The sequence below is a fragment of the Tribolium madens genome, unplaced genomic scaffold (assembly GCF_015345945.1).
Source record: "Tribolium madens isolate multiple individuals breed KSU strain unplaced genomic scaffold, Tmad_KSU_1.1 Scaffold_3;HRSCAF=73;Tcas5.2_LG2, whole genome shotgun sequence".
Lineage (NCBI taxonomy): Eukaryota > Metazoa > Arthropoda > Insecta > Coleoptera > Tenebrionidae > Tribolium > Tribolium madens.
Genome location: NW_025401006.1, coordinates 10,657,780 through 10,671,497, shown reverse-complemented (window position 1 = coordinate 10,671,497; position 13,718 = coordinate 10,657,780). Strand labels below are relative to the sequence as shown.

The 13,718-nt window shown below is 35.3% G+C and overlaps 7 protein-coding genes and 2 non-coding genes across 15 annotated transcripts; 5 read left to right on the top strand and 4 right to left on the bottom strand.

Moving 5' to 3' along the window:
- The first annotated feature begins 2 nt into the window (after positions 1 to 2).
- LOC123008099 lies at positions 3 to 585 on the top strand. Its single transcript, XM_044403710.1, has 3 exons — positions 3 to 264; positions 312 to 389; positions 436 to 585. The coding sequence occupies exons 1-3, from the start codon at positions 147 to 149 to the stop codon at positions 504 to 506; spliced, it is 267 nt and encodes an 88-aa protein (XP_044259645.1). The 5' UTR covers positions 3 to 146; the 3' UTR covers positions 507 to 585.
- Positions 586 to 672: 87 nt separating this feature from the next.
- LOC123008097 lies at positions 673 to 1,363 on the top strand. Its single transcript, XM_044403707.1, has 4 exons — positions 673 to 935; positions 985 to 1,092; positions 1,145 to 1,180; positions 1,234 to 1,363. Exons 1-4 carry the CDS (start codon positions 809 to 811, stop codon positions 1,305 to 1,307), a joined length of 345 nt encoding a protein of 114 aa, XP_044259642.1. The 5' UTR covers positions 673 to 808; the 3' UTR covers positions 1,308 to 1,363.
- On the bottom strand, positions 1,290 to 4,468 carry LOC123008094 (pre-mRNA-splicing factor 18). The gene is made up of 6 exons (XM_044403705.1): positions 4,331 to 4,468; positions 4,116 to 4,274; positions 3,940 to 4,060; positions 3,508 to 3,890; positions 1,678 to 1,890; positions 1,290 to 1,623 (listed from the first exon to the last, which is right to left on the bottom strand). The coding sequence occupies exons 2-6, from the start codon at positions 4,176 to 4,178 to the stop codon at positions 1,354 to 1,356; spliced, it is 1,050 nt and encodes a 349-aa protein (XP_044259640.1). The 5' UTR covers positions 4,179 to 4,274; positions 4,331 to 4,468; the 3' UTR covers positions 1,290 to 1,353.
- On the top strand, positions 3,085 to 3,533 carry LOC123008098. Its single transcript, XM_044403708.1, has 2 exons — positions 3,085 to 3,242; positions 3,294 to 3,533. The coding sequence occupies exons 1-2, from the start codon at positions 3,119 to 3,121 to the stop codon at positions 3,491 to 3,493; spliced, it is 324 nt and encodes a 107-aa protein (XP_044259643.1). The 5' UTR covers positions 3,085 to 3,118; the 3' UTR covers positions 3,494 to 3,533.
- A 314-nt stretch (positions 4,469 to 4,782) lies between the features above and the next one.
- LOC123008092 (programmed cell death protein 2-like) lies at positions 4,783 to 8,423 on the top strand. 2 transcript variants are annotated; one of them, XM_044403703.1, is made up of 5 exons: positions 4,783 to 4,854; positions 4,905 to 5,039; positions 5,364 to 5,527; positions 5,574 to 5,848; positions 7,131 to 8,423. In XM_044403703.1, the coding sequence occupies exons 2-5, from the start codon at positions 4,932 to 4,934 to the stop codon at positions 7,844 to 7,846; spliced, it is 1,263 nt and encodes a 420-aa protein (XP_044259638.1). In that variant the 5' UTR covers positions 4,783 to 4,854; positions 4,905 to 4,931; the 3' UTR covers positions 7,847 to 8,423. The 2 variants fall into 2 exon arrangements, with proteins under 2 accessions (XP_044259638.1, XP_044259637.1); XM_044403702.1 differs by lacking the exon at positions 4,783 to 4,854 and having other exon boundaries at positions 4,865 to 5,039.
- Trnaa-cgc lies at positions 5,191 to 5,262 on the bottom strand. The gene has a single exon. It is a non-coding gene; the product is annotated as a tRNA-Ala (tRNA).
- On the bottom strand, positions 5,843 to 6,989 carry LOC123008096 (mitochondrial folate transporter/carrier-like). The gene has a single exon (XM_044403706.1). It carries the CDS (start codon positions 6,877 to 6,879, stop codon positions 5,962 to 5,964), a length of 918 nt encoding a protein of 305 aa, XP_044259641.1. The 5' UTR covers positions 6,880 to 6,989; the 3' UTR covers positions 5,843 to 5,961.
- Trnad-guc lies at positions 7,020 to 7,091 on the top strand. Its single transcript has one exon. It is a non-coding gene; the product is annotated as a tRNA-Asp (tRNA).
- Positions 8,189 to 13,577, bottom strand: LOC123008090 (ADAM 17-like protease). Of its 6 annotated transcripts, XM_044403694.1 has the most exons (10): positions 13,367 to 13,557; positions 13,080 to 13,319; positions 12,766 to 12,887; positions 12,390 to 12,719; positions 12,148 to 12,342; positions 11,869 to 12,066; positions 11,677 to 11,815; positions 9,465 to 9,700; positions 8,976 to 9,417; positions 8,189 to 8,926 (listed from the first exon to the last, which is right to left on the bottom strand). In XM_044403694.1, the coding sequence occupies exons 1-10, from the start codon at positions 13,446 to 13,448 to the stop codon at positions 8,520 to 8,522; spliced, it is 2,391 nt and encodes a 796-aa protein (XP_044259629.1). In that variant the 5' UTR covers positions 13,449 to 13,557; the 3' UTR covers positions 8,189 to 8,519. The 6 variants fall into 6 exon arrangements, with proteins under 6 accessions (XP_044259629.1, XP_044259633.1, XP_044259630.1 ...); XM_044403698.1 differs by lacking the exon at positions 13,080 to 13,319 and having other exon boundaries at positions 13,514 to 13,577; XM_044403695.1 differs by lacking the exon at positions 11,677 to 11,815 and having other exon boundaries at positions 11,919 to 12,066.
- Positions 13,578 to 13,718: the final 141 nt, after the last annotated feature.

Below are 13,718 nucleotides of genomic sequence, written 5' to 3'. Positions count from 1 at the left end.
TTATCTACGATTGCTAAAGGTTTTTTCTGTGAAAAAATAACACTGGAACTCATATTTGATATAGTCACCACTCATGCGCATGAAAAGTATAAATATTAGTATTTGAAGATAAAAAACATTCAGTGAATTTTGTCTTTGTAATAAATATGTCTAACGAATTCGGTCCATTTGTCTATTTTTCCTTTAGTGTTATAGTAATGTTTACCTTATTTTTAATACTATTTGAAATAGCAAAACGCAAACAATTAAGTTTAATCAAAGAAGGTGATTATGAAAAAAAGTGTAAAACACTCATAAATGAAAAATTGCAGGTTACTATTTTGTTGAAGAATATATAACAATAAGGCAAACAAGATTAATACCAGTACCACCATCAAATATTGATGCCAGTAAGTGCTTGTTTTATAATATTGTGTAAGAAAAAAAATCTTTTAGGTGATCCCAATAATCCAAGAATAATAAATCCCGCATTAATTGATCGAAATGCGTGCGGATGTTGTTTATAAAAAAAATGTGTAAAAATTATTACATCTTGTTTTTCGTGTTATTAAAAATTTTAACTTAACAAATAAAATTTTATTAAAATATTGTGGTATCATTTTTTTGATGCGGTGAAAATGACTAAAAAAATATTGACAAGCCATAAACTATATCAAAAGTATTTTTCAAGGAATTGGCAGGTTGACTGCGTCACCCCCGATCCCACTTCCGTTGATTATCCAGATAAAAGATAAACAATTTTTTAGAATCTAATGTTTCTAGTGCATGAAAATCCAAACATACGTTAAGAGGAAACTAGAGTGAATAAATGGGTCATATATTTAGCAGCACAGGTGCCGCTATTTGTGGTACAATAGCCCTCGTTGAAGTAATATGCGTGGTGTCTTACATCATAATATCAAGTATTAAACTAAGAAAAAAAATAGTTTCAATGGGTAAGTAGATGACTGGAAATGACTTCTAACTAATAAAATAAAATTGAAGGACGTATAATTCCAATTCACTTGGCAGTGTTTCAAGGTACAGTTGTACCAAGTCATGTAGTACAAGTCTGTCCTTCAAATCCAAATCAAACACAACCACCTCCGTCAGGTTTGTAACATTTATACAACCAATAACAAAAATCTACAATCATTTATTTCAGGTTTCTATTTACCTCAACAACCACCTCCACAGCCAGGTACGTATTACCTCACCTCAACGCAAAAACTTGTAATAAAAATTTTACTTTAGGTTTTTACCCACCTCAGGATTGCCCACCACCATATGAACAAACGCCAAATCCTAACTTAATACTTACTAAATAAAATTTATTTGCAATGTTACATATACACAATAAATCGCATAAAATATTCAATTTGAAGGAGTTGACTCACTTTTAGGGGGTCCAAAAGCGGCATATTCGACACACCTGGAGGGGTCAGTTGGGTAATACTCCTGACATTTAGTCATCAATCTTTTCAGCCCTTGAATGTACTTTCTTTGAGTCTCATCATTCATCACATGCGCGACATTTTTCGAGAAGATTTTTTCTCGCCCTGTACGAGCGTGGATGCCCACCATGGTCACACCAATGGGCCATGGGGCATTTCCGATGGCCATTTGCAAATATGCATCACTCGCCTGTTGAAACATTTTAAATTAAATCAAATTTAAGAAATGCGATTTTTATCTTACTTTAAGATAGTTTCTATTCATAAGATGGACGACGATTTCCGTTAAACTGTCCGAAATATCTTCAGGCAATGTGAAAGATTTTAATTTTCTGAGAAGGGGTTTGAGATACTGCTGTGTTTGTGTGTACGTGGCGAGGGCTAATTTCCCTTTAGTTCCTCGTTTTTCTTCAGCTGGACGGTTTTGCAATTGTTCATTCCATAATTTTAGAATAAACTAAAAAAAAAAACATTTTTTATTATGCAAAATGTTAAGAAGTGTTTCTGAGTCATTCGATTAAATAACGGAAACTTGACAAGCTTTTTTTTAATGGGTATTCGTGGATTTATGTATGATTGACCCAAACAAAAAGGCTTCAAAATTACATTTTTGTTAGAAACTGAGAAACTATAGGCGTTTAATGGCCTTCACCATTTTTTTTAATTTTGGCTCAGAAAACACAAAAATGTCGTTGCACCTTATGTATTTATGAGAAATTTAAAAACTGAAAGCAAGGTTTCTGTACTATAATTCAGTAAACTACTCCATAATTTATAAAACATAAGGCATTTTCTAGAGATAAGACTAAAAATTGAGGAATGAATGTTGATCATTTATTATGTTTGCATAACAGTTTAAATATTGTGATAACTCGTATTTTTACCAAGTAGATAAATACAGCGTGTGTCAGAACTCGCGCCCCAGGAAAAAATTTCAAGTAAGATAAGATACCAGGAATATGGAAAACATGTTTAAAAAATTTTGACATTTATTTTTTGTGATTCAACATCGATTGGCATTTTTACTACTAAATTTAAACATTTCCCTAAGACTTTTTCTTCTTCTGAAAATCAAAGTCAGTACATTTAACACTTTCTTTTTACTCCAAGCCAAAGTAATCCGAAGTAACCCAAAGTGGCCTAAAGTGACCTGAAGCTACTCGAAGTGAGCTAAACATTATTTTTTACAATCTAAAAGACACTTTGCTAAATAAAAATAAAACTCTTAGTGAGATCCGATAGGATTTGACCACATAGACTAGTTTTTTGTCTATTTTTTTTATAATTATTTAGTAAAAGTACAAAAATTTTGCCAATAAAAGCCACAAATAACATTAAAGAGAGTCACAATTTAAGATACAGCTCCTTTGTTTTGCTCTTTAATAGCCTGTAGCAAAAAAACTTGGAAAATTATTTTTCCAACACAAATAAATAAAGTCAAAGTGCAAAATTTAAACTCTCATAACTTCGAGATTTTTATAGATAAAATTTTTTAACACTTTTTACATGTTCCTGGTATCTTACCTTACATGGCATTTTCTCTGGGGCGTGAGTTCTGGCGCATCCTGTATTTTTTTCATGCATATACTAGTCAGTAATTCTCAGCGAAATGATTCTAGATTTGATAAGATAACTCCTCTCTTATCTTACATTGTTTTAATGGTGGTTAACTCTAAACACACAAAATGGCAGATGACGCACCTATCCCTTTAATAATCTTGGTTGTGGTATTTTATGTTGCTGGTTTTTTGATCGCCTTGTATATAAGAATGTCAAAAATTGTGTTGATCCGAAAAATCAAGGAAACTGGTAAACATAACGAGTCAAATACATTCAAAACAATTCAAAATGATATTTTAGGTCGAGTTATATCTCTCTCACAAACACTGATATCAATGTTGATGCAACAATTACAAGAACACCAAAGGCAGCAAATATCACCCGCTACTGGTTTACCACCGCCTCCACCATACACGATAGAAGCGCCCGTGGCGCCGCCGCATGTGGAACCGAACGAATTACCGCCTCCTTATGTAGCACCGCCCCCATATGCAAAATAAGCTAAGATATTAACCTCAATAAAGTGAACTATAACAGTCATGTCTCGCTCCCTTTCACCGTGCCCCATATCCTTAGCCATGTCTTGAAGTTCCTCATATGTCACAGTCACTGTCTTCTCTTTATCTGCTGTTTTTGGTGTAGTTTTAGCAGCCTCTGATGCTGCAAGTAGCTCATCCAAGTATGCTTGATCTACTTGCTCCATGGCTTCTTGGAAATCATTACGAAAACCTTTGTTAACCTCAGGTTCCAAAAGCTCGCATTTTCGTAAACGTTTAAAAGCGTCAACTTCTGTTTCTCCAAAGAGGAGGATGGGTTCAGAGCGGTCGCGTAAACGTGAGATTACTTCACTTCGCGGTAAAATGCTGTGCCCCTCTACGTCAGATTCAGATTTTTTGCCTGAAAACAACGGTTTAAAAACTGAACCAGTAAACTGTGCAAACACCACCTTCTGAAACTTCTGTTGTATTGGCTGAATCCTCATTCTTATATGTTCCGTATTTTTGACGGTATTCCTCCTCCTCTTTTGCTAATAGGTCCCCTCTTTTAAAATATTTCTTATCAGGTGCCTAGAACAACATAACCACAATTAAAGCAAATACATGGCAAATACTTATTATATACAAGTAGGTTTTTCTCTTCCAATAATTTGCGTTTTTTGGCTATTTCGGCCTTTAAAATATCCATCGTTGCTGGTATTTTATCGCAAATACATTTTCTTACCAGGAATATTAAGTTTATTCTCTAAAATCTTCGTTTGTAATTGTCCTCTGGAGACATAACCTAAATAAAACATTAAAAACTTCGCACCATATTTTAATGTAGGTAACGAAACTTACGCTGATAAAAATATAGCACAATTCTTGTTAGTTTTCTTAAAATAACTCTATTTTCTTCTATAATAATGTGAGGAATAGTGTTAGTGTTAGCACAAAAATTGAAAATGCGTTGGTGATTTTGTTGATTGTTGGCAAAATTGGTAGAAGTGTTTCAGCGCAAAATTTAAATTTAATGTTTGTCACAGTTTTTAAAAAAATATATTTTATTTGTAAAAAAAACTTGCTGTTGTTATAATTATAATTTGTGATATATTTTGATAACACATTGTGTTTCACACTTAGTGTGAAATTGTGTGGATTTATGATTTTTTATTGCTTCCTGAAATTTTCTGTTACATTATACTCGAGCATAAATTGAAATAAGGGCCAGTTTGGTTTTTCGTTTTATATGGCCAATTTATGACATGTTTAGGACTTTTTAAATGAAATCGATAAGTGCAGCAGAGCTGTGATGTTGGTTAAATTTTACGCAAGCGCTCCCAATCCAATAAACCATTTCGCCATGAGAGAAGAATCTATGCATTGTATGTTTGGTTGACTATAGTACGAATAGTGAATTGAATAAGTTTTGTAGAATAAATTCATCAGCTGATGCCAAAACATGGCCCAAAATAATATCAAAGTCTTGCTCGGATTTGAAGACGAACTCATCACTGAAAAGTATAAAAGCCAAGTTAACTTCACCACCAATAAAATTGGAGGAAAACCCGTGAGTATTATTGACTTGATTATTTACCATTAAGCCCTATGTGCAAATTATTTGTTATGAATTTCACACTTCCGGGTGTGTTGTACAAAATATAAATATTACAAGGCTTAAGATTTTGACTCCAATAATGAAAAAAATTGAAAAAAATGTGTGGAGGAGCTGGGATTTGAACCCAGGACTTTCAGCATGCGAAGCAGACACTCTACCACTGAGTTACACCCCCGATGAGCTACAATCTGCAGCATTAGTATTTATAGAACATTTCATTATTCAATTATTAAAAAAATTCTCATTTTTATTACAATTAATAATTGTGTTACTTAGGATTTACCAAGCAACATCAAGCTTGAACCGCCAATCTGTCCACTGTGCCAACTGCCAAGACCTTTGGTGGTGCAAGTCTACGCACCTCTGGAGTCTTCACCCTACCACCGGACTTTATATTTATTCGCTTGCATAAATCCAAATTGTTGGAATCAAAGTGAAAGGTGATTAATCATTTTTTAGTGAAACATTCTTACTTTTATTTTACAGTTGGATTTGTATTCGTGTCCAGTCCCAAGAAAAATTAATTGAACATGAAGAATCTGCAGCTGTAACTTCCAAAACTAGCGCAACTGATTGGTGTGCCGATGCTGATGATTGGGATGATAACAATGCTAACATAAATGAAGAAAATGGCAATTTAATTAACAACATTGAACGAGCTTCTGATGAAGATGACGAAAGTTGTAGTTTTGAAGAGTCAGTGAGGACGGGACTTGGAAATTTAACAGTGGACGACAGAAATGCAAATAATGGAGCATTTGGTAAGTGTTTATTTGGTTGCAACAGTATATACAATAAATGATAGGATTGCTTCAATAATATTAAAAACAATAAAAAATTTAACAACCTTTAGAAGAATTAACTTTGATTTAAATTATTTCATCAGAAAGTGAGACACATTTTCGTATGTGACAAATGTGATCATTGTTGCAGGGGTGACCCTTAATAGATTCGTCCCTAGACCTTTATAAAACCCTCTCCAGCCCTCATATTTCCAAGTCTGTGTTATACAATCTAAAGACCCCTTATATGAGTAATGTTGGTTTTGCAATCTCGCCCTAATCACTTGATATGGATAAGTCACCCCCGCTGCTATAAATTTAGAGAATGCTGCAAATGAGAGATACTGTACTGTATTAAGCTTTGTTGAAATAGGTAGATTGTAGTATTTTGTGTACTCATTTTTCAACTGTTCATAAACCATAAATTGAACAGCCCCATGAGACACCCCGAAAATTCCAGGAACCAACCCTTTATAATATCCCCTAATACCATCCGCGCGATAAATCTTAACTAAAGCATCAATCATCCCTTTGTACTGTTGACTAGAATTCCCATATTGTAAACACAGTCTCGTCTTCACAACCCACAAGGGATTCGTTAAAAGTAAAGTCATAACGCCGGCCTCTGAAGCCGCTAGAAGATGTTGAGCGGGACTCAAGGCCGTATTGGCATTTCCCTTCTGTATTTTGGTTTTGATCGTTGTGTAAAATAAGAAATACAGCCCCCACGAACTGCCGGCCCCCCAAACATTCGGGACAACGCCACGGTACAGTCCATGCAGACCCTCCTGGCGAAAAATAGTCGTGAATGCGTTCCAGATCCCGGAATACCTGGGTGTAGTTTGAATCCTCCCATCGTAGACGGCGAACCGAATTTTGATAACATCAAGGGGGTGCAAAATAAGAGTAGAAGTCACACCACCACTTATCCCAGCGACAAAGTGCTCATATTTGATATGATTGAAGATACTGACATCAGTGTCGAGTGCCGTTTTGGTCACCACGCTCATTTTCACATGATACTAGTGGTCATTGCACAATTTTGACTTATCTGATTAGAATTTGGAGGTTAGGAAACATCTGAATTTTATTGACGTTTCATTTGCGATCGCGCATGTGATATTGTTGACTTGAGAAACTGTCTAGCAAGTCCTCGGTAGTATAGTGGTCAGTATCCCCGCCTGTCACGCGGGAGACCGGGGTTCGATTCCCCGCCGGGGAGGCTTTTTTTTCAATTTTTTTATTTATAATTAATTTTTAGGTGGTGCTGTTGGTCGTTTACATTCTCCATCAGCCACCGCTGAAATCGAGGGCGACGAAGGGGAAGTCGTCACCATTGATAGTCCCGTCATGCCCCAACAAGACATTGTTGCCCTTTTGCAAGAAGCAACCCCTTTACCGCAAGACCTCTGCCACAATCTGCAGAGTGACCCACGCAAAACCTCTCTTTTTCAATTCATCTCATCGTTTATGGGTGTGTGGGAGGAAACTCCGGGTTCTTCCACAATTAGCGATAGACACGTCAAAGAATTGTTGCAAGAGTATCAACAGAAAAACGATGACGTGAATTTAATGAGTCCAGACACTGGAGGAGCGTCGGCACAAATCACTGATAACGTTTACGAAAAATACGAAAAAAGCAATCCGGCTCATGGCGATAAAATGTTTCACCATTTTCTCTCAAAGATACAAATGAACCCAAGTCAAATTTTGAGATATAACAGAGATAGTTCTCCACTTCTCTTGTACCCTTTACAAGGGTTTCAGTCAATGTGTAATTATTGTAAAGGCGATTTAGTTTTCGAATTTCAAGTTTTACCAACGATTATTCCAAAATTAAAATTGGTAGGCGATGCCAAACATTGTTCAAGACTGGAATTTGGAAGTGTCTTAGTATTTACATGCCGCAAGAGTTGCTGGTCAACCGATACGAATACGAGATACGAGACTGTCATTGTACAATCAGAAGTTTATTGAATATTATGCAATATCGCGGCTAAAAAATTCCACCATTGCTTGCCATTGTTTTATTGTTGTGACTTCGTGTTTATTACATCACACAAAGCGATAATATGTTATGTCTGTTACAACTAATTAGGGCAGGTCATATTTTTCTTCCAAGATACGGAAAGTATAATGTAGGTACTTACAATTATTGTAGTCTCAGGAATTGTGCAATTTGCAACAGTTTTGCGCCTCATAAAAACACTACAGTAGATGGTACGGTAGTTTTAATGCAATTAAATATTTTCTTTGAGTTAATGAAACTTACTAATTGTTCTTATGGTGGATATAAATGGACTGTAAAAATCAATCATTTTTTATAATTTATTCATATTGGCATTTAAAATAAATAAAAACTAAACAATAAATTCATTACACAATTCTTAAAATCATATTAAGTACGTAATTCCTGCACTAGAACACAATATCATAATACATTATCATCACTTTTTTAATGACTATCTGTAGAAATTGAAATATTTTCTTAGTACCTAATAAAATTTGTTCGCATAAATTTAAGTGATATAACCACAATAAAGCGTTAAGAGTATTTACAAATACTTGAATTTTTTACACAATAACCTATGAACACTTTGGAAAATGGTAATCAGGTTAAAACACTTTGTATCACAATAAAAAAATCAGATTACGTATTATTCCTTCTCGGTACCCTTATACGTATTATTCTTCTATTATCAGAGGGATGAATTAAATCACTTTTATTCCTCCACTCTCGGCGTTCGTGCTCCTCATGTCGCCGTTTCCTATCTACATAATTGATAACACAACTCGTGGGGATCCACAAAAGGGCTGTAACTAGCACAACAGTCCCTACGATATTATCGCGTAAAAATAATAAAACTTTATTGATGTTGATATCTTCGATAATATCCCAAAATCGCTCAACTACATCCTGGACTGTCTTCTCGCAATGTCCTTTGTTGCAAAAGCCTTGAATACAGGGTGTTCCATCGGCTAAAATATCAGGCGGATCGACTGGAGAACAAGTCTCATTAATACTAGACCGGCAACAACGCTTACACGCATCAACAACTGGAAAATATACTATTAAACACCCTGTATAAAACAGTGTGTAGCTTACTTATATCACACATGCAACTCTGCAAGCCTTGTGTTTCACAAAACGGAATGCATTTGCCCCCTTTGCACTTGCCGCGTTCTTGGCAATTTGTCCCATCGGCCATTGGGGGGCTTTTGGGGCACTCGGATTGGTGTCCCGTACATTTCGATTCTTGTTCGCACGTTGCATATTGCGCCTCCCTACATTTCACCTCGCTGGTCATATACTGACAATTCTGACAACATGGCGAATTTTTATCGCTACAAACTGCTTTCGGTCGCAATTTGCAGTCTTTATCACAGCAAGCGTCATTGTCTTCGGTGCCTAGCAGTCCAGCGTCGCATTCTTCATCGCCTTCCACTCGTAAATTCCCGCAGAAGCTTTCTTCCGGTTCGGAGAAGCAGCGACCGGATTTGGCTTGGAGGACTTTCCGGATTGATCGCAAACTGCACGGAGAGAATCGCTGGAAATTTTATAGTGAGTCTTGGTTTGGGACTGGAAGAGGGGTACTTTGTTATTGACGTCGTAACCGCTGACACTGTAGGTGTACATGAGATAGGAACCTCCTTGACTAGCACTAGGTGAGCATTCAGGGATGTCGGGGTCGTGCTCAGAGCCCCAATTGTGGCCGAATTCGTGAGCGGTTACTAAATCGGCTTCGCGGGTTATGACTCTTTGGCCGTAGTGGTTTCGGCTCGAGCTCAGGCCCGAGTTTAGGTACAGGGTGTACCCGTTCTTGAAATATTCTGCAAATTTCCATGCATTCAAAACGAGTGAAAACTGCGTTTTTATAGCTGCCTCAAAACTCAAATTATATCAGGTGTCTGATTTAATTCTGAATTAACATAATTTAATTTGAATTGTCCACATAAAAAAACCTCAAAGTACCAAAAATTCGAAAACAATATTTTATCCAGGCTTGTAACAAATAAAGCAACAAAACGAAATAAAACATGTGAATAGGACATGAATACAGAGTGCGCCAGAACTCGCGCCCCAGAGAAAAATGTCATATAAGGTGAGATAACAGGAACATGGAAAAAACGTTAAAAAAATTTTATCTACAAAAATTTATGAGAGTTTAAATTTTACACTTTAACTCTATTTATTTCTGTCGGAAAAAATAATTCTCCAAGTTTTTTGCTACAGGCTATTAGAAGAGGAAACAAGAAAGCTGTATCCTAAATTGTAACTTTGTTCAATGTTATTTGTGGCTTTTATTGGCAAAATTTTTGTACTTTTATTAAATAACTGTAAAAAAAACATATATAAGGTCATCAGTATCATTAAATAAAGTCTGTTTTTTTTTTTAAATGGAAATGCCAAACAGTCTTAACGTTGGCATCACTAGAAAATTCATTCATGGTAATTTTAATAAAGGAAGTTGGCAGTTCCGGTTTTTTTAATTAATTTGAAAACAATGTCATTAAACGTCAACACAAAAAATCGTCTAAGAAAATTTAGAGATGAAACACCAAAAAAGAAACAAATTCGGTACACTAACAGTTTTTCGAAATTTGGAAACGAATAGCACGCAAGCAGGAAGTTAGAAAAAGGACCCGTTAAAATGTAGACGCAATTTGTAATGCAGGTTTGTTAAACATTCTTAATTCTTAGCAAAAAATTGACAAGAATACAAAATGAACATGAATGAGAAAGAACTTCGGAAAGAACGCAATTAAATTAGTGTCTTGTGCATCGTTTTTGACGAACGAGTTGAATAAGTAACAATTTTGAACCAAAAGCTGAAGAAGAATTTATAAAATGCATCAACTTTGAGCTCATTTCAATAAATTACATAAAATTTATTGCCAATCATCATAATACCCACTTGTATCTTTTGCTAAATAACTTTTTTCTGTATATACATCCTTTTTCTTCAAAGTTTTTGTAGCAAGAATCTCATTTTTGTCCACAACATTGTAACTTACTTGCGGTGTTTTTCTGTCAAAATTATTAGCACTGAATTCTATTTTTAGACCTTAGGTAATGATGCCTGTCCTCAGGTATTCAATTATAGCGCTTTCAAAGAGCAAACCGGCACACAAGATTCATAAAAGTCAAAATTTTGACAACATCTCAATTTGAACACATAACCATAATTTTTTAACAAAATTTCTAGGGACAAAAACAAAGAACAAACAAAATTTGTGGCTAAGGAGAAAAGCTGCTACCAATTTTTTCACCAAAATTTTGATTTGGTAATTTCCATTTAAAAAAAAGACAGACTTTACACATAAAAGTAGTTTTTCTTAATTTAACGCAATTTTTTATAACAGTCATTTTTTATACAGTCGTTTCATATCAGTCAATTTTTCTTTTTATTCTTGCGCAGGGGCCATGTCTGTCAATATTGCCAACACCCAAACATGTTCCTAATCCTAAATCGTTGGACTTTTTTACGGTGGACTCATTTTACGTTGGATTATTTTACGGTAGAGAAAATTATGTTGGACCAATTTATATTGGATTATTTTACGTTGGGCACTTTTACTTTGGGCAATTTTGTATGCGTCCAAATTTTTCTCTGGGGCGCGAGTTCTGGCGCACCTGTATAACAAAAATACCCCAACTTGGGACAATACAATATGTACACTTTGATCCACACTTGCGAAAAAGTAAAATTGTGTTTTGTTTAAAAAGATAACTAAATTTCTTTAGTTGTTACTACTACTGCATGCATTGGAAAAAGAAAAGACTGTAAGCGAGACAGTTTTTGTACCTGGGGTGCAGATGCCCCCAACCGAGTTGCGTCTTGGAGATCCCACATAAGCTAATCCCAAAATACCTCCTTCAAATTTAAGATCGGTAAACAAGTGGGCCAAGCAGAAGTCTTTGTGAGTATATTCCCTGCTAAAAACCTGCACCAGGAAAGGTAATATAGTTAGTACAAACAAATAGTTGAAAGAACTACCAAAACACACAACCATACAAAGCAAACTAAAAAAAGGAAATGATAATAACCCGGTGTACAGATGCCTCCATGCGATCCTCTTCTAGGTGAAGCAATATATGCCAAGCCTAAAACTACAGAGTCCCTAGCTTGGAACGTTTGGTGCGTGAATAAATGTGCTAAACAAACTCCTTTATTTTGGTGGTTGCGTGAAAACACCTTCAAAACAAAAAACAAAACGTTCAAATTAAAATCAAACAGAAATTAAACAGCCAAATAAAAACAATCAGTCAAAATTACCTCCAACAGAGTTCTCACGTCCCATTTTTCACGCACCATATTGTAGTGAGCTTCACCCGCTTTGATCCTCGTAGGCTCGCTGTGAACTACAATTTTCTTAATCACAAAACCCATGCCCTTGAAACCGTCGACTTCCTGCCGATCTTGCCAAATGGTATCATTGTAGATTTTATGGACACGGTCTATGAGACTAATCTGTACAAAACAATCATAAACAACCCAATAAAAAAATAGAGTTTTACCAAATAATTGATTGTTGTTTTCGTGTTACTCGCTCCCATTTCTTGAAAAAACCTATAATCGGCGACGAGTAAAAGGGGGCACCTTGTCTTGGTTGGAGTATATTCGTATTGATCCACTTGTCTTTTTACTTTGTGATGCTGTCTTGTCCATTGATTTCGCCCCTCAAACTCATCGTCGACGAGTTCTTCTCCTTCTTTCACATAGCCACATATTCGGGGACCTACTTGACCAGGAGGAAGGTCGTCATGGTCCCAACTAAATTTTACATCGGATTGTTTGTACGTGATCATGGTTTTGTTATCCAAGTGAGGAATGTGGCGCCACGATGGCTATAAAAACTATTTAAAAGAGTTTATTTTATTATAAATTCTATACCTCGATGTGGTATATTTCTTCAGGTAAATGGATACTACCAGTCATAATGCCGTCGTCCATGTGCAAACTAACGTGTGAAGCGGTCTCTCCAAACACACGACCATGGTAAAAATCATCGTGATCTAAATATACACAAAACATGAAAAGTTGTAATCTGTTTCAATTAACACAATATCTATAATTACAATATTATAACCTTCTTCATAATATTACAAAATGTGTTAAAATGTAATTATCGCCTGCATTATTGACTGTTACTAGCATAAATGGAATGGATAAGTAAATTTTGAAATGAGTTTCAAAGAAATTTGTACCTATATGAACTGAAGTTTCTTTTCCGTCCCCATCAACCGCATATGCTTTAAACTTGGAATGTAAAACGCTCCTTTTTGGAGTTAAAATAAGTCGAAAATCTCGTCCATGTGTATAAAAACTAACTTCCTTTATCTTATTAAAAGGATGACTGCTCTCAGTAGTACCCCTTTTGACGATTTTGTGCGTTATTTCATCTGCATGAATTGTTTCAAAATGTTTCAAGTTTTTATAAATTGACCCTATAAAACACTGATTTAAAAATTTTCACACTTTTACAAAAAATTACCTTCCACCCTAACAATGAAAGCAAGAATAAATATTACAAAATAACAAACCATTTCCATTTTAGTCACTTTCATTAAAAACATCTTAAATAATGTTGGGTCCCATTTGTTTTAATGGTTTATAATAGTTGATTACACGAATAAATTACCATTTTATTTTGTTTGCTTGTTTGCTTTTGCACCTGCTGTCAGAAACAGCTGTCTTCTGTCAACCCGATTCAATCAACAGAAAAAAACCCTAAACATGAAAATAAAAAGTACATGGGCGGAGTTTAATACGTAAAAGTAATAAACAGAAGTCGGTCACGTGACATGTACTTTTAATTTCACAGGCTGCCAATTAATTTCTGACGT

Coding starts and splice junctions, on each gene's coding strand:
- LOC123008096 (XM_044403706.1), bottom strand. CDS start 6,879: ATGAGCGTGGTGACCAAAACGGCACTCGACACTGATGTCAGTATCTTC.
- LOC123008090 (XM_044403694.1), bottom strand. CDS start 13,448: ATGTTTTTAATGAAAGTGACTAAAATGGAAATGGTTTGTTATTTTGTA. Junction 12,888..13,079: donor AGAAACTTCAGTTCATATAG/GTACAAATTTCT, acceptor GTGTATATTTAG/ATCACGATGATTTTTACCAT. Junction 9,701..11,676: donor TGGGGGCATCTGCACCCCAG/GTACAAAAACTG, acceptor GGAAATTTGCAG/AATATTTCAAGAACGGGTAC.
- LOC123008097 (XM_044403707.1), top strand. CDS start 809: ATGGGTCATATATTTAGCAGCACAGGTGCCGCTATTTGTGGTACAATA. Junction 936..984: donor AAAAAAAATAGTTTCAATGG/GTAAGTAGATGA, acceptor ATAAAATTGAAG/GACGTATAATTCCAATTCAC. Junction 1,181..1,233: donor ACAACCACCTCCACAGCCAG/GTACGTATTACC, acceptor ATTTTACTTTAG/GTTTTTACCCACCTCAGGAT.
- LOC123008099 (XM_044403710.1), top strand. CDS start 147: ATGTCTAACGAATTCGGTCCATTTGTCTATTTTTCCTTTAGTGTTATA. Junction 265..311: donor ATTAAGTTTAATCAAAGAAG/GTGATTATGAAA, acceptor GAAAAATTGCAG/GTTACTATTTTGTTGAAGAA. Junction 390..435: donor ACCATCAAATATTGATGCCA/GTAAGTGCTTGT, acceptor AAAATCTTTTAG/GTGATCCCAATAATCCAAGA.
- LOC123008092 (XM_044403703.1), top strand. CDS start 4,932: ATGGCCCAAAATAATATCAAAGTCTTGCTCGGATTTGAAGACGAACTC. Junction 5,040..5,363: donor ATAAAATTGGAGGAAAACCC/GTGAGTATTATT, acceptor TGTGTTACTTAG/GATTTACCAAGCAACATCAA. Junction 5,528..5,573: donor TGTTGGAATCAAAGTGAAAG/GTGATTAATCAT, acceptor TTTATTTTACAG/TTGGATTTGTATTCGTGTCC.
- LOC123008094 (XM_044403705.1), bottom strand. CDS start 4,178: ATGGATATTTTAAAGGCCGAAATAGCCAAAAAACGCAAATTATTGGAA. Junction 4,061..4,115: donor TGGAAGAGAAAAACCTACTT/GTATATAATAAG, acceptor ATGTTGTTCTAG/GCACCTGATAAGAAATATTT. Junction 1,891..3,507: donor TTATAGTTCACTTTATTGAG/GTTAATATCTTA, acceptor TTTTTTTTTTAG/TTTATTCTAAAATTATGGAA.
- LOC123008098 (XM_044403708.1), top strand. CDS start 3,119: ATGGCAGATGACGCACCTATCCCTTTAATAATCTTGGTTGTGGTATTT. Junction 3,243..3,293: donor CCGAAAAATCAAGGAAACTG/GTAAACATAACG, acceptor ATGATATTTTAG/GTCGAGTTATATCTCTCTCA.